Genomic DNA, 22,906 nt, shown 5'->3' on the forward strand with positions numbered 1-22,906 from the left:
CACAGTATAAATAGCAGATATACCTCACATCCCTATCCGAGAAGACGGGTGAAATGATGCATCGAAATTAACGACTATTTTAAACAAGGTCGCGCTTGACGAACTCGGCGAGCAGGGTCTTTCCGAGGGAAGCAGGGCTGCGCTCGACGATGACACCAGCGTCGGTCAGAGCGGAGATCTTGGAGTCGGCACCACCCTTACCACCGCTGACGATGGCACCGGCGTGACCCATGCGGCGGCCGGGGGAGCGGAGATACCGGCAATGAAGGAGACGGCGGGCTTGTTGTGGATGTTGTTGGCCTTGAGGAACTCGGCGGCATCCTCCTCGGCGGAACCACCGATCTCACCGATCATGATGATACCGTCGGTCTCGGGGTCCTCGAGGAAGATCTTGAGGCAGTCGATGAAGTTGGTGCCGGAGAAGGGGTCACCACCGATACCGACGACGAGGGACTGACCGAGACCAGCGAGGGTGGTCTGGTTGACGGCCTCGTAGGTCAGAGTACCGGAGCGGGAGACGATACCGACACGACCGCGCTTGTGGATGAAGCCGGGCATGATACCGATCTTGCATTGACCCTGTGTAGTTTATGAGCACCGGACGTGATTTGGAACGCTGCGCGCGTGTCTTTTGGTATCAACTTACGGGAGCGATGATACCGGGGCAGTTGGGGCCGACGAGGCGGGTCTTGTTCTGGGTCTTGAGGATGTCGGTGATGCGGACCATGTCTAAACAAAATCAATCAGTACTTGCGCTCTCCAAGATGTCGAGGTGAGTCGTACCGTGCTGGGGAATACCCTCGGTAATACTATTTAACAAACAGCTGTCAGTTTGAAGCTCTTTGCAGGGGCAAAAAGAAAAAGTTCAATGCTTGACCACGTACCAAACAACGAGACCCATCTCAGCAGCGATGGCCTCCTCGATACCGGCGGCAGCCAGAGGGGGGCTAGATCGGGTTAGTTTTGCTATGCTATCATCTCACGGGTATCGCAGGATCATACGGAACGAAGATGGCAGAGGCGGTAGCTCCGGTCTCCTTCACGGCGTCGCTGACGTTGGCGAAAACGGGAAGGTCAAGGTGAGTAGAGCCGGCCTTCTTGGGGTTGGTACCACCAACGACGTTGGTGCCTGTTATGTGTGAGCTGTGGTGTCGCGACGATATCGAAAGCAAGAATTACCGTAGGCGATAGCCTGCTCGGCGTGGAAGCTATATAGAGACCAACTGTCAGTCAACTGCGCTTCAGATGCTCGGCAATCTTGCGGTTCATTCACTCACGTTCCCTGCTTTCCAGTGAAACCCTGGAACAGAACACGGGTGTCCTTGTTGATCTTGAGGTTGTTCACGGTGCTGGCGTAGGCAGAGGTGGCCTGAGTCCGACGCTGGGTGGCGCCAACATTGCGAAGGGCCGAGAGGGTGTTACGGCGGAAGGCCTGCATGACTGCAAATGTGGAGGGGAGAGGTGAGGTGAAGTGAAAAAGAAAATCGGGGATGAAGGTGAAGCAAGGATATTCGGGATGCGCGCCCGGGAGTTTTCGCTCGGGACAATTATTTTACTTAAGCGGACCCGAGAGAGTTCGGCCTGCAGGCCTCTGTGACAACACTTTTTTTTCTATCTAATCGACCCCCACCACTCCTCCAACTTCACAACTACGAGCCTGTGAACCTGGCGGTGCTCCTCTCTTCGCCATGGCTACTATGACTATGACCCAGCAGACCAAGCGGACTGCCAAAAAGAACGCAAAGTCCGTGCCCGAGAATGAACGATTCATGCGAGCCTGTTCCGATATTGCGAACGCCCTTATCCAAGACTATGAGGCGCATAGGGATTCGACGAAGCCCAGGAAAGATTTGAACCTCAACAAGTTGCGCGGCACTTTCTCAAGCAAGCACTGCTTGTCCACACAGCCGCCACTCACGGCCATCATTGCGGCCGTACCGGAACACTACAAAAAATACATCCTTCCAAAACTGATCGCAAAGCCAATCCGTACGTACAGGATATCGAATGAGCTATTGGACTTGAACTAATGTGGTTTGTTTCTTAGGAACCTCATCTGGTATCGCTGTGGTGGCGGTTATGTGCAAACCCCACCGATGCCCTCACATCGCGTACACCGGTAACATCTGTGTCTACTGCCCTGGTGGCCCAGACTCTGATTTTGAATACTCAACCCAATCCTACACTGGCTATGAGCCAACCTCCATGCGAGCGATTCGCGCCCGGTACGATCCGTTTGAGCAGGCGCGGGGACGTGTGGATCAAATCAAGTCTCTTGGTCACAGCGTCGACAAGGTGGAATATATTATTATGGGTGGAACATTCATGTCCCTCCCGGAGGACTACCGAGACAGCTTTATCTCGCAGCTTCACAACGCACTGAGTGGATATCAAACGGACAACGTCGATGAGGCCGTGCAGGCCGGTGAAATGAGTAATGTGAAGTGTGTGGGTATCACAATTGAAACGCGACCCGATTATTGTCTGGACACCCACTTGAGCAGCATGCTCCGCTATGGATGTACGCGACTGGAAATCGGAGTTCAAAGTCTGTACGAGGACGTCGCGAGAGACACCAACCGTGGTCACACCGTCGCAGCAGTCGCAGAGACTTTCAAACTCGCCAAGGATGCCGGCTTCAAGGTCGTCAGCCACATGATGCCCGATCTGCCAAACGTTGGAATGGAGCGAGACCTCTTCCAGTTCCACGAGTACTTCGAAAACCCCAACTTCCGTACCGACGGTCTCAAGCTATACCCCACACTTGTCATCCGAGGCACCGGTCTGTATGAACTATGGCGCACCGGTCGTTACAAGAACTACACACCCAACGCGCTCATTGATCTTGTCGCACGCATTCTCGCCCTGGTTCCCCCTTGGACCCGTATCTACCGAGTCCAGCGTGATATTCCCATGCCGCTGGTCACCTCCGGTGTCGAGAACGGCAATTTGCGTGAACTCGCTCTGGCACGCATGAAAGACTTCGGCACAACCTGCCGTGATGTGCGCACCCGAGAAGTCGGAATCAACGAAGTCAAGAACAAGATCCGCCCATCCCAAATCGAGTTGATCCGCCGCGACTACACAGCCAACGGTGGCTGGGAAACGTTCCTGGCGTACGAAGATCCCAAGCAGGATATTCTTATTGGTTTGCTCCGTCTGCGCAAGTGCAGCGACACCCACACTTTCCGTCCCGAGTTCACTGGCCAGCAAACGAGTATTGTTCGCGAGCTCCACGTCTACGGTTCTGCCGTTCCACTTCACGGGCGTGATGCGCGCAAGTTCCAGCACCGTGGTTTCGGAACTTTGCTGATGGAGGAGGCGGAGCGCATCGCCCGCGAGGAACACGGCAGTCGCAAGATCAGTGTTATCTCTGGTGTCGGTGTGCGTAGCTACTACGCTCGTCTTGGATACTTCCTCGACGGACCCTACATGTCCAAGATGTTGGATCCTTGGGAAGACGAGGAGTAAATTTTTTTGCAATTTCCAAATCAAAAACTGAAACTGAAACTGAATGCGGGAGCTCAGTATCTGGTTCTGCATCCGCTGGCGTTGGTGGTCTCTCAAAAAGCCTGTTTTTCTTCTGAATGATGATGGACCAATGATTGAATGTCTATACCAAAGTTATCAAGTTTATATTTCTTCAAACGTACCAAAAGGGCAAATGAGATATCAAAGAACTGACAACGAATATGAGATTGATCTATGTACAATTCACAGGTCTGCCATCTTTGTGTTCTAGCAGGGGAAAAAAGCTGGAAACCTGCCCGCAACGCCTTAGAAGTAAACCCTGGTCTTAGTCGCTCATAGTATGGGAAGATCCAATTCGCTTGCGCAGTGTAGACATGGATTATATATGGCCCAGGATGTCGAAATCACTCTTAGGTCGGAAGCCCTTTCCACCAAAGAGTTCTAGGCCATCGTATCAAATCCATCAATGTCCCCCGGGAGATAAGCTGAAAAAACTGAAAATCGACAGACGGCGTTGGTGGTGTTGTCAAAACAACGATCGAAAACAAATCATGGTATTCTTAATGCAGGGATATCGCACCTCCCCTGCTGTCTCGCATGTGAAGGTAGGCTTGCAAACCGCAGAAGACGAAGAAACCCTGGTGAACAAAAGAGTGAACTGTCAGTGCCTGGTTCCTTTGTTGGGTTGATCCCGTCGGGTGACGGGAGGGGGATTGACGAACAACGTAAACGATCACAGCAGTGTAAATTGACGCAGCGACAGCGGGGCCATCTTCGGGTTCGCCTTCTGAGCCGGTGAATGAGGGACTGTTACTCTGTATTGAAGAAATTCTCATTAGCGCCTGGTCTCCATGGGCCTTACGTATGCCTAGGCCGAGGCCTGGACCTGGAGTTGGACAATGGGGTTTTGCGATGATCTGATGGGATTGTATCAGGCGCGGGAACGTACACCGTATAGCGAGCCGAGAACTGAGAGGATGACGATTGCGAAGAGGGAGATAATGACACTGTCGACGATCAAGAGGTTAGGAATGACGAGACTGGATTGGAACTGGGGTGAGACGTACCATGACCAGGCGTTCAACGCTGAGACAACGGGCTTCATGGTTGCGATATGGATAGTCGATAGGGAAGAGTGACGGGAGCGAGATCGTGGAGGTATGACGGAGATCGACTGATACAGCTGAGGTTGGAAGTCTCGAGATACGGAGGCGGGCGGACCTCTACTTGCCCCTAAGCCGCTTTCGGATAAGCCCAGACCCAACTCTTATTGTTCGCGACTCTACGCTTTTCGATAAACAGTTCAATGTTATTTTATGGAGTTCTTAATTGGTATGTAAATTGGTTTGGTGTCTATATAATTCTTGTGTTTTTTTCATATTTCAGTCATTAACGTCAGTGCGTCTTGTTCCACTTGATGCACTCATCAAACGTCACTCCAGAGCCGCCGAAGATGTCCAGGGCACTGCCAATCGTCAAGTCGACTTTTCCCTTGCTGCTCAGGTGGACTTTTTCCAAGTCCTGCAAATGACGTGCGCCACCTGCATAGGTCACTGGGATGGTACACCACTCAGCCAATCGCGAGACGAGCTCCTCATCGACTCCTTGTTGGAGGCCCTCTACATCTGCGGCGTGAATCAAGAACTCAGCACAGTATGGCTCGAGAAGAGAGATTGATTCTGAAATCAGTTAGCATCACGCACTCACGAACCAATTCGTGGGTAGGGCTTACCCTGGTTGATCTCCATCTCGGTGATGGTTTGCCAACGGTCCATTGCGACGAACCATGTGTTATCCTTTCTGCGGCAACTCAAGTCCAACACAAGCTTAGACTTGTCGCCATTCAAGGAAGAGAGGACTGATTGGAGACGCTCGAGGGAGAACTTGCCTCCCGGAAAGAGGAATGATGTGATGATCACCTAGATCCCACATTCCATAATTAGCATCACGCTTGCTATGACGCAACGCAGGGGAATATATCTCTTGTGTGTAGTTGGTAGAAGCAAAACTATGTTCACTTGGAGAGAATCCAAACGAGGAAAATATCAAGTCAACGAGAGAACCCTACCTTGTCGGCGCCTTGGTCGATCCAGTATTGCGCATTCTTGTCGGTAATGCCTCCGGCCACTTGCAAGCCACCTGGCCAAGTTTTGCATGCTTCCTGGGCAGCTTCTTCGTTTCCAGGTCCAAGCTTCACGACGTGCCCCCCGCGTAGGTCGTGCTTCTGATATAATCCCGCATAGTGACTGGCCGGCAGTTTGGATACGTAGTTGGTCTTCAAGTCTGCAGCCACCGTACTGAGGGTGCCACCCACAATCTGCTTGACCTGACCTGAGTGCAGGTCAATGCATGGTCTGAATTTAGTCATCTTCCGTCGAATCAATTGAATTGGAGGAGATGATTCCCTGCTGTGAGTGTCGTGGGGCTTATCGTTGATCTTATCGCACGTGACGTTGAATTTATTCGAAAAGTTCTCCGAGCCGCGCATGTTTTCTTCATTTTTGAACTTGTCGATCACACATCTCATAATGGTTTTGAAACGAAAGAGGGAGACCACTGTGGTCTCTAAGCCCAAAGCTAAGGAGGACTCACCTCCCGCCGTGGACAATGCGCAGGACGTATTCCGCAAACTGTTCGAAGCGCAATTCGAGCCTCTCGATCTACCAGCACATAACGCCAAGGCCGCCAAAACCTCAAACTCCGATGACGAGGATGACGATGACGAGAACTCCGATGCGTCTGGATCAGAAGGAGATTGGGACGAGATGTCTGATATCAGCGACGAAAGCAACCAAGTGGAAGTAGTGGAGCACACAGATGCACGCGCTGCGCCAGAAGATAGAATGGATAAAAAGACTTGGAAGGCATTCAAGGTACGTGTTGGATTGTATCTCCATCGGTCTAGCTGCTTATGAAGAATTTCACAGAGCGGAAAGGTTCTATCTTCCACAGATAAACCCAATGCCCAACCAGAGCCTACATCTAAAAAGGAAGAAGAGGAAGATACCCACGACGTGATAAACCTGAAGCACGACCTTGCGCTTCAGCGCCTGCTCACAGAATCCCACCTCCTCGACTCTGCCGATGACCTCGCACCAACCGGAAAGAACCGCCTTAAGGCTTTGGATCTGCGCATGCAATCCCTCGGAGCTAAAGATTCGCTCTATGCGCAAAACAAAATGCCAACAGCACACAGACGAGGCATTAAGGCCAAGGCTGCAACAAAGGAGGACAAGCGCCGCCGCGAGGCCAAGGAGAACGGCATCATTCTTGAGAAGCCCAGCAAAGTCACAAAATCGAGCAATAACGGGCGAAGGGAGCGTGGTGTCAATGGCGCATCTGTTGGCAGGTTCTCAAGTGGCACACTCAATCTCAACAAGCAAGATATTGAGCGTGTTCAAGCTTCCGGACGGCGCATGGCCGGTGGAAGGGGCAAAGGCAAACCCAAATCAAGAGGTGGAAAGCGTTAAGGATGTCAATCTATCAAGAATGATATATTTTATACCCTTCACTCTCGAATACCTCTGGTAGAGATTGTGGCATTTGGCCCATCTCACTCGACCATCAGGCACAAACCTCCAAACTATCTACCCATACTGGCCCCTTCGCACAATCATGTGTGGCTTAGCTGCCATCGCCCAAAATTCGGCTTTCGGCTTTCTTTCTCTCACCACTCGGTCCAGCCAGGTCAGCTCACATTGAACAGGCCATCAATGTGCATATGAAGTGCACATCATGGATGTCGCTATTTCATGCTTCGTTTACCGTCATGACGAGCTATCATGGCGCGGGTGAAGATTAGATGAAAACTGGCATACGCTTGCTCCATTTAATACCCGGGCAGGTCGGTCGAGGCTTTTGCGGACTCTCTTCCACCTGGGCATCAGGGAAACATTTAGAGGTTTCTCAATATTCTATGCCAAACAATCCAAAAATGCTTAGAGAGACTTTGATTTAATCCATGCGTAAATGTCAATATCAGTAACCATGAAAACGTTCAGCCCTCGATTGCTATCAAATTTTGTTGTTTCTGGGTAAGATTTTACGATAACCTGCCCAACCATGAAAGTAGAACCTCCCGAGGTCCAGGACGATGAAAGAAACCCAGATTTGGAACCTTTCCAAGGTTCTGGACTTTGCATAAAAATTCTGTGGGGGTTTTCAAGAATGTACATATATCTCGGCCTCTGGTACCCAACGATATCTAACGGAATCGTCACAGTAACCCCGAATGAAAAACCCGAGGATAGGGAATCTTGGAATCCACCCCAAAGTATATATATTTAATTACCTACACCTGGGCAGGTCTACGAGTCCGAGGTCTTGAGCTCGTGAGGTCTTATGATATCCTAGGTCGCTGTGAACTTTGGAAGGCTTCGTGGAAATCGACTCGCTAAAAGCCCTAGGTAGAGATTCTTATCCACCTGGGCAGACATACCGAGGTTGAAAGCTTGGAATCCATGGATGCTCCTAATACCTAGATGTCCCCGAAGTCGACGGCGATTGTTTACGGTGCATATCAAGTAACCTCCCAATGAAAGCAAATGCTCCCACTTCTTACCAGAATCTTCCATCATTGAAAATATAGAATATACCCAAACTCTAGAATGAAAAAAAAAAGTCCGAAAACATGTTTACGGCGCAGTTACCCTGGAATTTTGGGACATCCCGAAATCCGACTCCCGAGGTCTGCACAAGGATTGACCCAATCTTGAAAGCTTACAAGGTGCGATCGCAATTCCAAGGTTATTTTCATCTTCTCGCACCCATTCTGCGGACACTCCGAGGTGTTTGACCAGCCTCATCGTGCCAAGTCCTCACTTTTGTGACGCCAAGAGAATACCAAGATCGTTATCAAGCGGTGTCAACGAGTGGAACGGGCACGAGGACAAAAGCAATGTCTCCGAAAATCGGATTTCTCATAGTTGCAAACTACGAGCACTTGGCACAACGCAGCTGTATAATTCGTTGCGATTCATACGAAGTAGTCCGCGCATTGCCGTGGATACATGGTACAATATGAATTCGAGTGCATATAATCCATTCCGTCCATGCTGTACCCACAACAAAGAGCCCAATTGGGCTTTATACGGTGATTTGTACGGGGATGCCTACGCGATCATCGGTGGTACGTACGGAGTAGATGTGAGCTCTTCATGTCGACGATCAGGGGGTTCCGAATGGCCCTGTAGGGTTGAATTTTGCCTTTTGGCTCTGGGTCAGAGGACGCGTGGGTGTCTCACGATATTCGATGCATTCTTGTTTTAAACTCAGAGCCTAATGATTGGGGGTCTATTGGGCACAGAAACATTAGAGTGGAGTCAACCTATTTGCACAAAGTTGCTACATAAGTGTATCACATTCTGACGTTACCGCTACAGATGAGAAGATCGGCGGCCTGGACGAGCGATGAGGGGTTTATCTGAGACAGTGACTTATGGCGTATGTGAATTGGCTCATTCTTCACGAGCCTGAAATGCTTCATATTACTTGTAGTAGCGTGTGCACGGATTAATTCCAGGTTTGTTTCGTGCTGGAGCTCCGTCGGGAAAGACAGGGGCTGGCCACATCAGATCTGCAAATCTCTTGGCCAAAGCGCTCCGTTATTGAGACGCCAGGCTAAATAGATCAAACACAGCCTCGGTGTCAGACAGGCAGATAAATTGATGAATTCTCCAGTCTTTTGTGTATCCATCACAAGTACTATTAAAGTTATGTTTCGAAAAAGCTGTCATGCTTGTCAGGGGGATCTACGTGGAAGCTATTGTTTCACAAAACACCCCGAAAATCAAATCACTGACATGGAATACTCGGAAAATTGTCTGAGAAACAAAAAATAACAACATGTAATAGACAAAGACGCAATGCGATGACGGGCGGGATGTGATTAGTTCGCAAGTAAACAAATGAGGTTGCCATTGACGTCAGCAGAACAATTCTTTAAACTCTTATCAGATGGAGACATGGAGAAAATGTACGATACATGAGCTAAGTGCTTCGAATGCAGCTTCAGGGACCACAATCACATGAAATTCGCAAGAGAATAGTTAGATTAATTGTTTCTGGACTTACTTGGAAGACTCCATTGGGTGGGGCCGGGATCTACCAACTGAGGAGACTCCCGTCTGTAGCAGAACCCTACAAGGTATGAGCATATCGGACTACAACGAGTGCGTTCTCCGTCTACCCTGTACGGAGTACTTAGATTAAATTGTGATGGTTGATCGGCGGATGCTGCACATAAGCAAGAAGTCGAGATTGTAGCCTAGGATCTTTAGCCCGGCAGTAGTTCGGTATCTAGCTCGGTCGAAGTACTATAATGCTGCATGTATGTATGATATGACTCGGAAATCCTGAAGGCCAGTGTAGTCAGGCCGAAATGCTACCCCGAAGCAGAGGCCTAGGCCTTTCAGCTGGATATAAGTGGAGATGTGACTTGGATCGGGTTACGGAGTATGATGTTGGGCGATTCGACAAATGCAACCCAAGGGATTATACTCCGTACTAAAAAAAGTCGGTTACCCGAAAATCGGGGAACGGAGACCCTCTCGGGGTGGCGCTCGCGGGTGCAAATTGCGGGCGTAAAGGGCTTAGGGAGTTCGGGGCCGCTCTCGCTAAGTCAGGGTCTTGGCGTCGGGCATCAAAATTGAGTGCCAGAAAGGGAGATTCAGGTCTATCCAATCTCGCGGGTGAAAATCATTCAGCCTTAGCCAGCCCTGTCCAGCCTTAACCAGCCTTATCCGAGAGATGCAAAGTTCCGAGAGAAAAAACACCCCGAAAGTCAGAAATCGACTATCAATGTGTGTGATGAACAGTTGAACGATCAATCGTAGGCGACGACGAGTTCTTGGCAGATCCACCAAGAATGTTAGGCGGGTTGCGCGTGGCTCATCAGTGGAGCCGGATCAAAAGACTATCTCCAAGCCATGAAAAAAGCAAAAAGCCGTGCACAAGGGGGCTATGGAGTTGATCGACAACTGAGGATTGGCACCATTGCTTAGTCGCACATAAGAAGCCGTTCGATTCGTCGATCATCTCCTTTCTAGCGTCAAACCTTGTCCCAGGGGAAGTCTTGGGACGCATTCTTCGTCTCGAATCCACCTATCAACTGCTTTGAACCGGAATTGTGCATACCCGCATATGGCTGGTTTGGTCAGCTACCTTTCAGTTATCATTTATTTGTGATTGCAATCTATCGTCATTGGGTATTGAGCCCTGTACTCAGCCGCCCCCTTTGCGGGTCTCCCATTGGTGAATCGGTTTCTGGGAGAAGCAAGGACCAACATCCCCTATACAAAATAAAGATCCAAGGAGAATGTCTACGTAAGTCAAGGGCGTTGTTTGTCCAATCAATTGCCCTGCTGAACTATCAAACGTAGGGCAAATGACGAAGCTTGGCATTTTGTTGACAGATAACAACCACTCTGGATGTCCGACACGTGGAGACTTGAAGCTATGGAACACAACGTTGGGTTCAGGCTTTCCGGCTTTCCTTTTCCCCCATCTATTTCTTCGCAATCGCCAAGGCTTGGTATAGCAAGTTTGATTGGGCTCAATTATCCAACAGCTTATCATGCATCCTAAGTTCTGCAGACCTGCAGGACCTTGATGACTTGAGGACCTGAGGACAATCACAACATCCGGTGCACAAGAAGAGATCTAGATCAAGTGTCAGATTGCTTTTTCTCCGGACAGCCTTTCTCCGTTGATGATCTATCATGGGTGAAACCGGACTTGTGCAGCACATGCGGTGCAGATCAATCTCAATGTACACGCGTGTATGGAGACCAAGGGGGATTTCAGTGGGTAATGGCATTTTCCCTACGTAGAAGTTAGAAATCCTAGAACTCAGCACAGTCCATCTGTAATCAGAAAAGCCACCGAATATCTCGTGGGGAGTTCAAGAATGCTCTTCCCCGGGATAGACGTCAGCGAGTGTGGCTTGGAGATGACACAACCAAACCGCAACCACTTGACACTGAGGTTTAGATCATTTGTCGACATGCTTCATGGAATTGTAGACCGGAATCGCCCGAGTGGTCTAGGTACGGGTCGTGACCCGTACGTGTCGAATTGAGCGACGTGAATTTTCCCAAATGGGTCTGATCCTTGCCACTTTCTATCATCAAGGGGAGGACGTAGTGGTCCCCCTAGTAATACCCACTGTGGAGCACGTTTAGTTGACTCTCAGATGCATGGGCCCGTCTAATATTTTGTATTTTCTGTGATAGCCGCTATAGGGGTTTCGTGCTCCATTTGAATACAAAAGGGCCCTCGAGTTCCATTCTGGACATTTCTAGATCTCCAGAGCCGTTTGGATCCATGAAGCCACACTTCCACATTTGTTGTCTATAACTTTCATCGATTCGTATTTTGGAAGCTGTTCTGGTATTCATAATAGTTCTTCACCATGACTTTATCCCAATGCAGTTCAACAGAGACACTCAAAGACCCCAGGGTCACAACACAATCAGTTGACTCAAGCCCTAATCTATCACCCCGCGATGAGAAGGATATTACTGTACCATCAACACCCGCGGAGTCAATCAACCTTGAGAGTCAAACCCCCGCACCACCACCATACCATGTTTTCCCTCGGTCTCGCAAGCTGCAACTGGTTTGCATCGTCTCTCTCGCTGCCATCTTCTCCCCATTATCTTCCAACATCTATTTCCCCGCTCTCTCCGAGATTTCTAAAGTGAGTTTATGTAGTCAATATCTATTTCGGGTGCTTCAAGCTAACATTGCCACAGGAGCTCAATGTGTCCATGTCTCTAGTCACTTTGACTGTCACAGTATACATGATTGTCCAAGGCCTTGCTCCCAGCTTCTGGGGCTCTTTCTCGGATGTGCTCGGCCGCCGTGTTATTTTTATTGGTACATTTGCTGTATACATCATTTCTAACATTGCACTGGCTGTTTCCACAAACTATGGAGAGCTCATGGCATTCCGAGCTTTGCAGGCCGCGGGAAGTGCCGCAACTATCTCGATCGGTGCGGGTGTCATTGGTGACATCACTACCTCAGCAGAGCGAGGCAGTTTGATTGGAATTTTCGGTGGTGGTGAGTTATCCACTATGGTCCTTTTCTTTTGGGTTCAAAGCTAATCCCTCACAGTACGCATGTTGGGCCAAGGTATTGGACCAGTGTTCGGTGGTATTTTGTCTCAATACCTCGGATTCCGATCTATCTTCTGGTTCTTGGTTATCGTGTCCGGAATCAGTCTCACCTCTATCCTCGTGTTCCTCCCAGAGACGCTTCGTCCGATTGCTGGAAATGGCACTGTCCCCCTCAACGGTATCCACAAGCCATTCATTTACTACGTGACCGGCCAGAAAGATGCTGAAGAGAGTTCAAAGCCCACCGGCAAGAAGGCCAAGGTCACCTTGAAGACTGTGCTAGCACCTCTCACTTTCTTGGGCGAGAAAGATGTCTTCATCACCTTGTTCTACGGAAGTATCGTCTACACTGTTTGGTCAATGGTTACCTCTTCTACATCAGCCTTGTTCGAAGAGAAATATGGTCTCAACTCTCTGGAAGTCGGCCTGACCTTCCTTGGAAATGGCTTCGGCTGTATGACCGGCTCCTACACCATCGGATACCTGATGGACTTCAACCACAAGCGCACCGAACGCGAATATTGTCAAAAGCACAATCTGCCCATTGATACTCGCATCAACTCCAAGTCCCACCCTGACTTCCCTATCGAGTACGCTCGCATGCGCAACACCTGGTGGATCACTGCCATTTTCATCGTTTGTGTCGCTGTCTACGGATTCTCCCTCCGTACCCATCTCGCCGTGCCTATCATTCTCCAATTCATCATCGCCTATGGATCTACCGCTATCTTTACTATGAACAGTGCCCTCGTGATCGATCTGTATCCCGGTGCAAGTGCTAGCGCTACAGCAGTCAACAACCTGATGAGATGCTTGATCGGTGCCGGAGGTGTTGCAGCCTCTCAGCCAATCATCGATGCCATCACTGCTCAATGGACGTTCCTTCTGCTTGCGGGTATTACCCTCGCTATGGTACCTCTCTTGATGGTCGAGATGAAGTGGGGATACGGATGGCGCCTTGAGCGCCACGAGCGGTTCCAGAAGAAGGAAAACAAGGCTTGATATTCCATTGAAATAAAATTCAAGCAAAATGAAATGGAGCGTTTGAGGGCTCTGAACTCTTGGTGGAAAAAAAATGGATTGGGCATAGATGTCCAATTACTTTCATGACTTGATGACAGGTTTGACTTCAGGTGCAAAGCGACGCATGTATTTTGATTTCACTTCTTTCTTGCACATTTTGGGCTATTATTTATTGATACTTCGGCTGCATATAAATTTCACATACACTAAATATGGCATCCTTTGAAATGGGGTTTTTTGTTTTCATTCTTCCGAGGCTACGTCTTATAACTTTTGTAATTTTGAGATTTGTAAGTTTCAGATCAGGTTGGATACCCCCGTAAAAACACCACAAAAACACAAAAACACAAATAAACCACAGACTTCCAAGACTCCGAGCAAACTGATGCACGTCCATAACCTGCAGTTGACGATGGTTTCAGGGTCTGTTCAGTCACATGACGCGGTATCAACTAGCCGTCGGGTTCGATTTTCCCCTTTACAATCAACCATCCTCCTTCATCAGATAAGCCCAAAAACAATAACGGACTTTTTGATGGGATCCACAACTTGACTGGCCCCCACCTCTTATCATGGAGTCCGCCCGAAACCTGTATAAGAAGGATGTCGATTTTGGAGCCTTGGCGCTTCAATGTCGCGACTTTGCCAAGTAGTACGTGAAGTTGTCTGTGCTTATGGTCCAAGTCTCTAGTCCTGATTGCATCTAGCTTGAAACCAAACAACCAGCTGGACTTTACCGATCCAGCCGCCGTTCGGTAAGCCAGCGGAGCCTAGCGTCTGACATCCCGAGAGGAAGTGGATCTGACTTGGCGTGCAGGCAACTCACTACAACCTTGCTGCAACAGGACTTTCACCTCAAAGTCAAAATACCCGAAGATCGACTGTGTCCACCGGTATGCATGCAATTTCACAACCTTGGATATGCGTCTACATGTGAACTAACTTGGAATTAGGTTCCAAATAGGTACGTCGTCAAAGTTGACGATTCGAGCCCTGCATGCATGTGTCTCACATACAGTATAGGCTCAACTACATTCTTTGGATTCAAGACCTCATAGATTCAACCGCCGGGGGGTTGAATGATGGGTATGATCGAGACCGAGAGGTTGTCGGCCTCGACATGTACGTTACCAGGTCCCACTCCTCTTAGCTCTGGCTCACAAGGTACAGTGGAACGGGATGTATCGGGATCTACCCTCTTCTTGGCTGCTCGACCCGGCCCGGCTGGAAGTTTGTTGCCACTGGTATGCCATTCTAGCCCAGAATCCTCAGCATCCACTGATCGTCGTGATAGATATTGACCCGAACAATATCCGTACGGCCCAGCAGAACGTGGCGCTCAATGGGCTGGAATCACGGATCCGGATCATAGAGTCCAGCTCCGATGGCCCACTCTTTCCATTTGAGAAGCTCGGACATGAAAGGTGTGTTCCTTCAAACATGCCTGTCATGCAAAGATTATCTCTGACCACTGACAAGGCTCGACTTTACCATGTGCAATCCACCTTTCTACACCTCCCGCGATGAGCTAGTGGAATCCGCTAAACAAAAAAAGCGACCTCCGTTCTCGGTAAATGAACCTTCCATTATTCACTTTTCATGCATCACAATCACACTTCACCCCTGTTCGATTTCATCTGTGCTGACTCTGCGCCAAGGCATGCACCGGCGCCGAGGTGGAGATGGTGACCCGTGGTGGAGAAGTCGATTTCGTCAGAAAGATGATTGACGAAAGTTTGCATTTGCGTGACCGCATTCAGTGGTATACCTCTATGGTAGGCAAGATGAGCAGTGTGTCGGTCCTTGTGGAAACATTGATCAAGCACGGTAATCATAATTTCGCCGTCACCGAGTTTGACCAGGGTGCCAAGACAAAGCGATGGGCGGTAGCATGGTCTTGGGGAGATCGAAGACCCTCTACGGTACGTCGATGGATGCGCCATTTCCCAGAGGAAATCCAACTTTTGTTTTGTCACAAGTCTAACCTACGATCTCAGGATGTGGCGAGAGGAATCCCCAATTTACCGAAAAGTCTTTTCCCATTCCCTGCTGAGTATAATTTCACCCTTCCGGTTGACGTAACCATTGACGCGTGTGCTGGCATGTTAAACACAGAGCTTATCTCCTTGCCGTGGCATTGGCGCTGGGACGAGAAAGATTCTACAGGCACGGGGCTTGCAGCTGAAAATGTGTGGTCAAGACAGGCCCGGCGCAAAATGAAGCTCGCTGCGGAAGATGACATAGCCAAGTTGAAGGAAATTCCAGATAAGGTGGCATTGGGAGTACTCGTGTATCTACGCCTGGTCCTCGGGGACAAAAGCAAAGACAACTCTGAGGAAAAGAAAGTGCAGACTGTCATTCGGTGGACACAAGGAACAGACACTGTTCTATACGAAAGTTTCTGTGGAATGGTGAAACGGAAACTTGAATCGAGATAAGTCCATTCAGAAGAGGACAGAAGGTGAAGGGAAAAATCAGCTTGCATTGGTATTTGCTAAACACAATATTGACATGAAAATGCAATGAGTCCGATCTTCGTTGATCATCTATAGTATCCAGCGTTTTATCTCCTAGTTTCCGGTAACCTCAGACTGCAAATCCTTGAGACGGTCCCAGCCCTCACTTCCATCCCAGAAGTCTTTGCCCTTGCCCAGAATACCTCGGACCGCACTTCTGGCCTTGAAGCGCCAGTCCTTCGCAACAAGCTCAGCTTCTTGGTCACCCTCAAGCTTTTGGTCCTCGCGATCCATGGGTCCGAACTTGGCATAGCCATTCCTGACAAGCTTCTCCGTAGCACGCACAACCTCGAGCCAGGGCTTCTCATCACCCATCTGGAAAGCACCCTGAGCGTTGGTTGCAACAGTAGCACGCCACGCCTTTTCGTGGGCTTCGAACGCCTTACTTGGGCGCCCACGGAAAACTTCAACGCGAGCAACGATCTGCCACAACACTGCTGAGTGCGTGATGAGCGGCACCACGTTGTTGTCAACCAGCGAGATGATTTGACCAGGAATTGTACCAGTGCGAACGACGGGGGCTTCGGACTCATCATTGGAGGGGATGAGGAGGCTTTCATAATCGAAAGCCGTGTTGAGGAAATCAACCAGCATACCCAAAATGGCAACATCAACACACTTCTCGCCGCTCTTCGCGCCGATCAGCTCAATAATGCGCTTTTGGGCAGTGATGACGTCACGGAATGGCGTCGCCGGGGGTGGGATGGATGCAGCCACAGTGAGAACATTGTCCCAGATGCGGGCATCGGTACCCTTGAGCTGAGCGGCGCGTTGAAGGGCGGAAAGAGCCTCACGCTTACGCTTGTGAGGGTCTACATCAGCAGGGGTCTCGCCTGTGACTTCATCGACTGTGTCGGGAGTGGGCTGGGGTGCGGATGTGCGAAGCATTGCAGCCGCCAAATTACTCCATGCCTGGCCATCTGTGTCATCGAGCTGAACGGTGCGGGTGAACGTATCAGTGGCAGCTTCCCATTTTTGGAGCTCGAGCTGCACACATCCAAGAGCGAACCACGCGCCGTGGTTGAGTCGGCTGATGTGCAGACTCTTTTTGTACGCCTCCTCGGCCTTCTCAAGCTCAGGTGGAGTGGAAGTGAGGTAATGGCGAGCGAGGGAGCGCTGGGCGCGAGCATATCGCTGGTCAGACACCTCCCACGCGCGCTCGTAAAAGGTCTCATCTTTGTTGATATCTCCCAAGATACAAAGCAGACGGGGGGGCATCTGCTGGCAATGGTGAGCGCTCGGGCCCATCAAACAGCTCATTTTCATCGTTCTCATCCGGACCCGTGGCTTGGTAGAGCTGGCGGCGGATGAGGATCTTCGCCTTGCCTTCACGCTCAGTGGCAGCGTAGCAAAGCGCGGCCTCAGCCCACAGGTGAAGGCGCTCGTAGATCTCAAGGGCAGTGCGCAGACCACCAAGGTCGACCCAGCGCTTGGCAAGCTCAGCCTCGAGGCTCCATCGGGTGGAGAAGTTCAGGATCCAGATGTGTTCGAGACGGTCGGCGGCCGGGGCAGACTCTGACTGCTCGGGACGCGGCAGGAAAGTCGAAGGCTCGCCTGATTCAGTTTGGGCGGCATCATCACTAGTGGCGGTATCCGCAATAACCTGGTCCACCAAAGCCTGCATCTGAAGCACGGCACGCTCGACTGTACGCGAGCGGTAACCCTCTACACGACTGCGAACCAAAAGTGCCTGTGTATAAATTTGCCAGTTGGAACTGCCACCATCAAGAACACGAGTAGCATAAGGGTTCGTTTCTTCACGGGTAAGACCGTTCTCGGGGGAAGTATTTGTGATGGCGGACGCAAGAGCCAACAAGAGGGCCGAGTCCACTGGGTTGAGGATGGGCTGGTTGTTGGCATCGATTGATTCCAAAGAAGCAGAGACCTTATCCTGGATCGCCAATGACTCTTCGTCGGGCTTTGAGTCCGAGAAAGAGATAGATTCAAGGAGAGTGTCGTCGTTCAAGTCTAGGTTCTTGGGCCCAGAGGGCTCGCTGGAAAGTGCTGTTTCATCGGCACTCTTTGCAAGGACAACCAGTTGACTGATATCGCGTTCTTGGAATTTTGTACGCTTGCCCATCTTACCGGTCAAGGCAAATTCGAACTTCCGTACCTTCGCCGCCTGGTCAATATCTTCGCGAGCCTTAATATCGAAGCCATGGTGCGTGTTGATAATTGCCCTTTCCAACAAGAACCGTCCTCTCTCATGAGCATTCAATTCAGCCTTGTCCAAAATCTCGACATCCTTGTAAATCACATCTTGCAAAGTGCTAGTGACCTCGGAGAGCATCTTCTGATGAAGGAAGTTGGCGCGCATGCGTGCAGTCTTCGCACATAGTGGTCCATCTGTAGCTGCATCGGCCAGTAAGGCCTTGGCGACGGCAAACAGCTCCGGGTTGGGTGTGAGCCTGTAGGCAGCTTCTCCATCGACCGACAGATCGCGGATGATCTTCGCACGGACAGCCTTGAGGGTTTGTCGTTCGGTTCGGAGGGAGGAGGGGAGCACGACCTGAGCTGAGTTGAATTCAAGGGGAGGTCCGGTGACGTTGGACTGCAGGAAGGCGAACAGAGCTGCTAGGCCGAGGTGCAGTAGTTGCGATTGCTTTTGTTCGGTAGATTGATCATCGTTTGCCTGGAGAGCGCAGCGAGCTTGCTCTGCGACAAAGTTGGTATAGGAGATATCACCGCTAGCGACTTGCGCAAGAGACTCGTTTGACTCATGGCCCAACACCTGCTGGGAGAGGGGCAGATTGAAGATTGGGACAATGTTGCTTGTCGTCAACCGGATCGGATCGATGCGGTCTTTGATGGGCGATGCGCCATTGAAGGCGCTGTCCAACGTAGACGGATACTCAGAAGACTCAGCCATCATCAACGACAATTGCCTAAAGTTGAGGATGAACCCCGCGATCTTTTTTGATTTTTTTGCTTATCGATAGTGTGTGGATAACGATGGTGCGTGGTGATTAAAGCTACGTCAGTCCCGGTGATGGAGCCAAGCGTATTGCCACGCCAATTCAAGCCGCATTAATAATCTAAGCAGAGGGCCCCGCGGCCCGGGCCAAATTAGACAACAAATCAGTGCCTTAAGGTGTTGTTCCAAAATTCCCTTACAGTGACCGAATCAATTTATGAATCCCCATCCGTTGCAATGGGGACAACAAATGGCCCGATACTTGCCAACTTCTCACATGTTACGGTGAACTCTCGTTCCGGACTCGACTGCGAGATTATGCCTGCTCCAGCTTGGATCCACTGTCGACCTGGCTGTTGAAACACAGTACGCAGCACAAGAGCCGCTTCAAAAGAGTCAGGGCCATCTATCATGATGACCGCCCCGGAATAGAGCTCGCGTGGCCGAGCCTCCAGACGCTGTATTGCATTGATGGCTACTTGTTTTGGGATACCGGACGCGGTGATCGATGGAAACAAGACATCAAATGCGTTCCACATATCCTTGTCATCTGCTAAAATCCCTGTGACACGTGAACCGAGATGCTGAACAGGACCGCATTTTCTGACCGACATGAAATCCTCGATTGCAACGGTTCCCGGCTGACAAAGTTGACTTAGCTCTTCGACTGTTGCTCGGACTGAAAGTACATGCTCTAAAACCTCTTTGGGGTCTCCTTTGAGTTCTCTTCGCAGTGCATCTACTGCCATTGCTGTTCCTTTGCAAGACCGAGTCCCAGCCAATGGCTCAGTCACCAATTTTCGATTCTTCGCGGACATCACTAATTCTGGACTGAACCCTGTGGCTTGATAGCCCCCTTGATTCAGGGAGAAGCTTCTCGCTGGATTGTTTCCCTGACGGCCTAGCAGCAGAGTTGCAGGCATATCGATCTTGTGCTCAATCTCCACAGCCCTTGATAGAATGATCTTTGTATACTCCCCTTGGGCTATATCCGCTAATGCGTTTTCGACCAGATTAACGTATTCGCTTGCATCATTGGATGTGTTGACTCCAATTATTTCGAGCGAAGTCCCAACTTGCAAAGCACCGACATTTTCAACAAACTCGCGTAACTCTTTCACTTCTTTCTCACCAACCCCCTCAAGGTAATGGAATTTCGACCAAGTGTACCGTCCGTTCTCGGGGAAAACAGGCTGAGAAGTGGCCATTTGCCGGGGTGGAATGACTGTCCTCGAATGTATGCGGCATAGTTGAACCCAATCTGACCGAACACTTTGTCACCATCACCCGCGTGACCAATTAGGAATTCCCTCACGGTTGTTGAAATGGTGAAACTGTCAATTGGGAATGATGTTTTGCTCGATTGTGTGTTGAGAGAACATGTATCTCCCTTTGAATCAACAATCAAGGATGCGTAACTTCCAAGACCCAAATACCAATGATCATCCTGTTGTTATGCGTAATGGTCTTCATGTTGATACCTTTTGAGTATCTCAGACACAATTCTTAAAGCGCTGTTCGGGTCTTGAAACGCTGACTGATATCTCGTGATAAGACATTCCACCTACTTGACTGGTGCTGTAAATGCAAGTTTCACGAAGATAAATCGGATATTGCTGATATACTTATGAAGAATTCCAAGGTTTGCTTTGGATATTTTCGGGGTGGGGGTGGGCCTATTTATAGAATAACTACCTGGGCACCTTGCGACTCCATGACAAATGATCAAAGTCCTGTCCTCGTGCACCGTAAGAAAGACTTCGGAGTCCCTGAATCAAATTGCATCCAAAACCCCGATCGCGTCGGTCCTGGCACCATCGTACATTCCCTGGTAGCCTTTTTGCATCACTGTTTCCCGTACGAGATGACTGAATAAATGTCAGGGTTGGGGTCAAATCACTGTCCAAGCTAGAAATATAGCATGCTCGGCGTTTCAAATATCACATGCTCTACCGTCTCATACTTCGAGTGACCTTTCATCGGCCCTCAAGTCTCGATAAGGACAAGTTGCACAACCCGAAAGGATCACCCCCAGTTGACTGGTAGGGATTATCCAAGAGACAATGCAGAATGGCCCATATAATCATGTTACACTCACTGTCTCCGGGAGAAGTAGTTTCAACTCTCTCAGTTGTGTTGATGGTCCGCTTGATCTACGATCTAGACCTTGCTGGCATGGTACGTAGAGATCACCCTACAATCAAGAATGAAAGGATCGTGTCGGACCCAGGAGATTACTTCTTCTCCAGCCATGCAAGACCTAACTCAGCAAGAGTGTGATAAATTAGTGTGCGGACCCTGGCTAAGACAAGAGATTCAGGATGCCTCGGAGGTTACGCAAAGCAGAGCATGGTCGGTAGAAGAGTCAACTACCTGCCCATCTTATCATGCTTCCGCCCTTTTTCTTTTCATCTCACATTTCTGCTTTCCTACTACCTGGCATTTGGACCTGTGCCACCAAGCGATCCTAAAAGCTGGAAGGTACGCTGTTATAGTAAATTTTTATTTACTGAGAGCCGAAGAAAAATTTGATCTCTATCAACTAAAAGCAACAGCCTCGGAAGAATATGGCACATGGAGCTGAGTACGTTCTTGGCCGAGATATATCCGGATCTATTCGGTCAGTAATCACCTGAAGGTCAATGAGCCTTGGCCGTCTTTAAGAAAAAAGGTCTACAGTATTGACTCGTCCTAGCTTAGACGCACAACACCTGTTGTGGAAACTCCACAAAGGGTATGAATTGCACCCTGCTATACCGATAACCAAAGACATGAAAATCGCCGATCTTGGAACGGGAACGGCGTAGGTGGCAGACTTTCTCATTGATGTGAAATGAAATAAATCTGATTGAACGAGGATTTGGATATTAGATCTAGCGAGACAAGTGCCCTCTTCCGTTCAGCTTCACGGATTTGACATATCCGGTGACCAATTTCCACTGAAAGAGCTATGGCCCCAGAATGTGACCTTGTGCTTACTAAATTTCCTTTCTGAGCCACCTGAAGCATTTTCTGGGCAGTATGATGTTGTGCATCTGCGAATGTGGGCAAGCAATTTGCGCGAAAGCGACACATCGTCGTTAGTCAACCATGTTAAGAATCTGCTCAGTATGTTTTTCTCCCCCTTTTTGTGTTTTTTTTTTCCCCCTGGTTCATTTGGTTGCATTACCACGCTGACAACCTTGGAAATCTACTCACAGAGCCTGGAGGTTACTTGCAATGGGAAGATGCCAACTTAGTCCATCAGCGTGTTCAAGGCGCCACGGGGTTAGCGTTCGAGCAACGCATGAATCATATATTTGAAAGAGCTGGGATAGATTATATGTAAGAGAAATTGGAGGATAGTCCTGGAAAATATAGTTTAACAGCTAGGATGTTGTAGCTGGGTATCTGATCTACCTAACCGCCTGCACCAAGACGGCTTCACCGTTCACGATGCGGACTCATGCTGCTTTGAACCTCACCTCATGCAGCTGTGTACGAACACTTACTTGATGGCCATCCAGGAAATTCTTCATGGTATCAAGAGAGCATACCCAGAGAGCCTGTCTCTATTTATCACCGAGCAAGAGCTGGCTCTTTCCGATATGACCAGAAAAAAAGCAGAAGGCATCATCTACAACTGGTCGCCTGTTTCGCTGCTAGCCCAAATTCAACCAAGGCACGTCACAGTTTGTGATTCTGGAGATGGTGATTAATGATGTCTTTCCATTCCGCTCTTTCAAAGTCACAAAGCTGTAGATTATATGACGGGAAAACAATGGAAGTCAAAATTGAAGCAGGCTTGGTGTCACATTAACTCAGACCAAAACAGGTAGTATCCTTCGGTCCGAGCTCAAAATATTCTTAATGGCACGAAATCT

The 22,906-nt window shown here is 49.6% G+C and overlaps 10 protein-coding genes across 10 annotated transcripts; 5 read left to right on the plus strand and 5 right to left on the minus strand.

Annotated features, from left to right (window-relative positions):
• Positions 1–79: 79 nt before the first annotated feature.
• Positions 80–1,438, minus strand: N7506_002862 (succinate--CoA ligase (GDP-forming) subunit alpha; the record flags this gene model as incomplete). The annotated part of the gene is made up of 8 exons (XM_056952157.1): positions 80–142; positions 202–579; positions 647–729; positions 784–809; positions 885–947; positions 1,003–1,129; positions 1,180–1,208; positions 1,278–1,438. The coding sequence occupies 8 exons, from the start codon at positions 1,436–1,438 to the stop codon at positions 80–82; spliced, it is 930 nt and encodes a 309-aa protein (XP_056813849.1).
• A 250-nt stretch (positions 1,439–1,688) lies between these two features.
• Positions 1,689–3,471, plus strand: N7506_002863 (Elongator subunit ELP3; the record flags this gene model as incomplete). Its single annotated transcript, XM_056952158.1, has 2 exons — positions 1,689–1,989; positions 2,048–3,471. 2 exons carry the CDS (start codon positions 1,689–1,691, stop codon positions 3,469–3,471), a joined length of 1,725 nt encoding a protein of 574 aa, XP_056813850.1.
• A 560-nt stretch (positions 3,472–4,031) lies between these two features.
• N7506_002864 (uncharacterized protein) lies at positions 4,032–4,576 on the minus strand (the record flags this gene model as incomplete). Its single annotated transcript, XM_056952159.1, has 2 exons — positions 4,032–4,286; positions 4,421–4,576. The coding sequence occupies 2 exons, from the start codon at positions 4,574–4,576 to the stop codon at positions 4,032–4,034; spliced, it is 411 nt and encodes a 136-aa protein (XP_056813851.1).
• Positions 4,577–4,866: 290 nt separating this feature from the next.
• Positions 4,867–5,998, minus strand: N7506_002865 (1-(5-phosphoribosyl)-5- ((5-phosphoribosylamino)methylideneamino)imidazole-4-carboxamide isomerase HIS6; the record flags this gene model as incomplete). The annotated part of the gene is made up of 3 exons (XM_056952160.1): positions 4,867–5,150; positions 5,204–5,390; positions 5,540–5,998. The coding sequence occupies 3 exons, from the start codon at positions 5,996–5,998 to the stop codon at positions 4,867–4,869; spliced, it is 930 nt and encodes a 309-aa protein (XP_056813852.1).
• A 1-nt stretch (position 5,999) lies between these two features.
• Positions 6,000–6,941, plus strand: N7506_002866 (uncharacterized protein; the record flags this gene model as incomplete). Its single annotated transcript, XM_056952161.1, has 2 exons — positions 6,000–6,344; positions 6,399–6,941. The coding sequence occupies 2 exons, from the start codon at positions 6,000–6,002 to the stop codon at positions 6,939–6,941; spliced, it is 888 nt and encodes a 295-aa protein (XP_056813853.1).
• A 4,940-nt stretch (positions 6,942–11,881) lies between these two features.
• On the plus strand, positions 11,882–13,592 carry N7506_002867 (MFS transporter; the record flags this gene model as incomplete). Its single annotated transcript, XM_056952162.1, has 3 exons — positions 11,882–12,169; positions 12,225–12,534; positions 12,589–13,592. The coding sequence occupies 3 exons, from the start codon at positions 11,882–11,884 to the stop codon at positions 13,590–13,592; spliced, it is 1,602 nt and encodes a 533-aa protein (XP_056813854.1).
• A 593-nt stretch (positions 13,593–14,185) lies between these two features.
• Positions 14,186–16,051, plus strand: N7506_002868 (DUF890 domain protein; the record flags this gene model as incomplete). The annotated part of the gene is made up of 9 exons (XM_056952163.1): positions 14,186–14,265; positions 14,321–14,368; positions 14,431–14,506; positions 14,605–14,735; positions 14,784–14,857; positions 14,908–15,037; positions 15,093–15,183; positions 15,272–15,535; positions 15,611–16,051. 9 exons carry the CDS (start codon positions 14,186–14,188, stop codon positions 16,049–16,051), a joined length of 1,335 nt encoding a protein of 444 aa, XP_056813855.1.
• Positions 16,052–16,183: 132 nt separating this feature from the next.
• N7506_002869 (Glycoside hydrolase superfamily) lies at positions 16,184–18,998 on the minus strand (the record flags this gene model as incomplete). Its single annotated transcript, XM_056952164.1, is given in 2 exon segments — positions 16,184–17,366; positions 17,383–18,998. The coding sequence occupies 2 exon segments, from the start codon at positions 18,996–18,998 to the stop codon at positions 16,184–16,186; spliced, it is 2,799 nt and encodes a 932-aa protein (XP_056813856.1).
• A 260-nt stretch (positions 18,999–19,258) lies between these two features.
• N7506_002870 (putative salicylate synthetase) lies at positions 19,259–20,251 on the minus strand (the record flags this gene model as incomplete). The annotated part of the gene is made up of 1 exon (XM_056952165.1): positions 19,259–20,251. The coding sequence occupies one exon, from the start codon at positions 20,249–20,251 to the stop codon at positions 19,259–19,261; it is 993 nt and encodes a 330-aa protein (XP_056813857.1).
• A 1,366-nt stretch (positions 20,252–21,617) lies between these two features.
• Positions 21,618–22,741, plus strand: N7506_002871 (uncharacterized protein; the record flags this gene model as incomplete). Its single annotated transcript, XM_056952166.1, has 5 exons — positions 21,618–21,663; positions 21,723–21,846; positions 21,901–22,151; positions 22,244–22,367; positions 22,426–22,741. 5 exons carry the CDS (start codon positions 21,618–21,620, stop codon positions 22,739–22,741), a joined length of 861 nt encoding a protein of 286 aa, XP_056813858.1.
• Positions 22,742–22,906: the final 165 nt, after the last annotated feature.

This window comes from Penicillium brevicompactum (genome assembly GCF_028827555.1).
Source record: "Penicillium brevicompactum strain IBT 35665 chromosome Unknown utg000002l_segment0_segment0, whole genome shotgun sequence".
Taxonomy (NCBI): Eukaryota; Fungi; Ascomycota; class Eurotiomycetes; order Eurotiales; family Aspergillaceae; genus Penicillium; species Penicillium brevicompactum.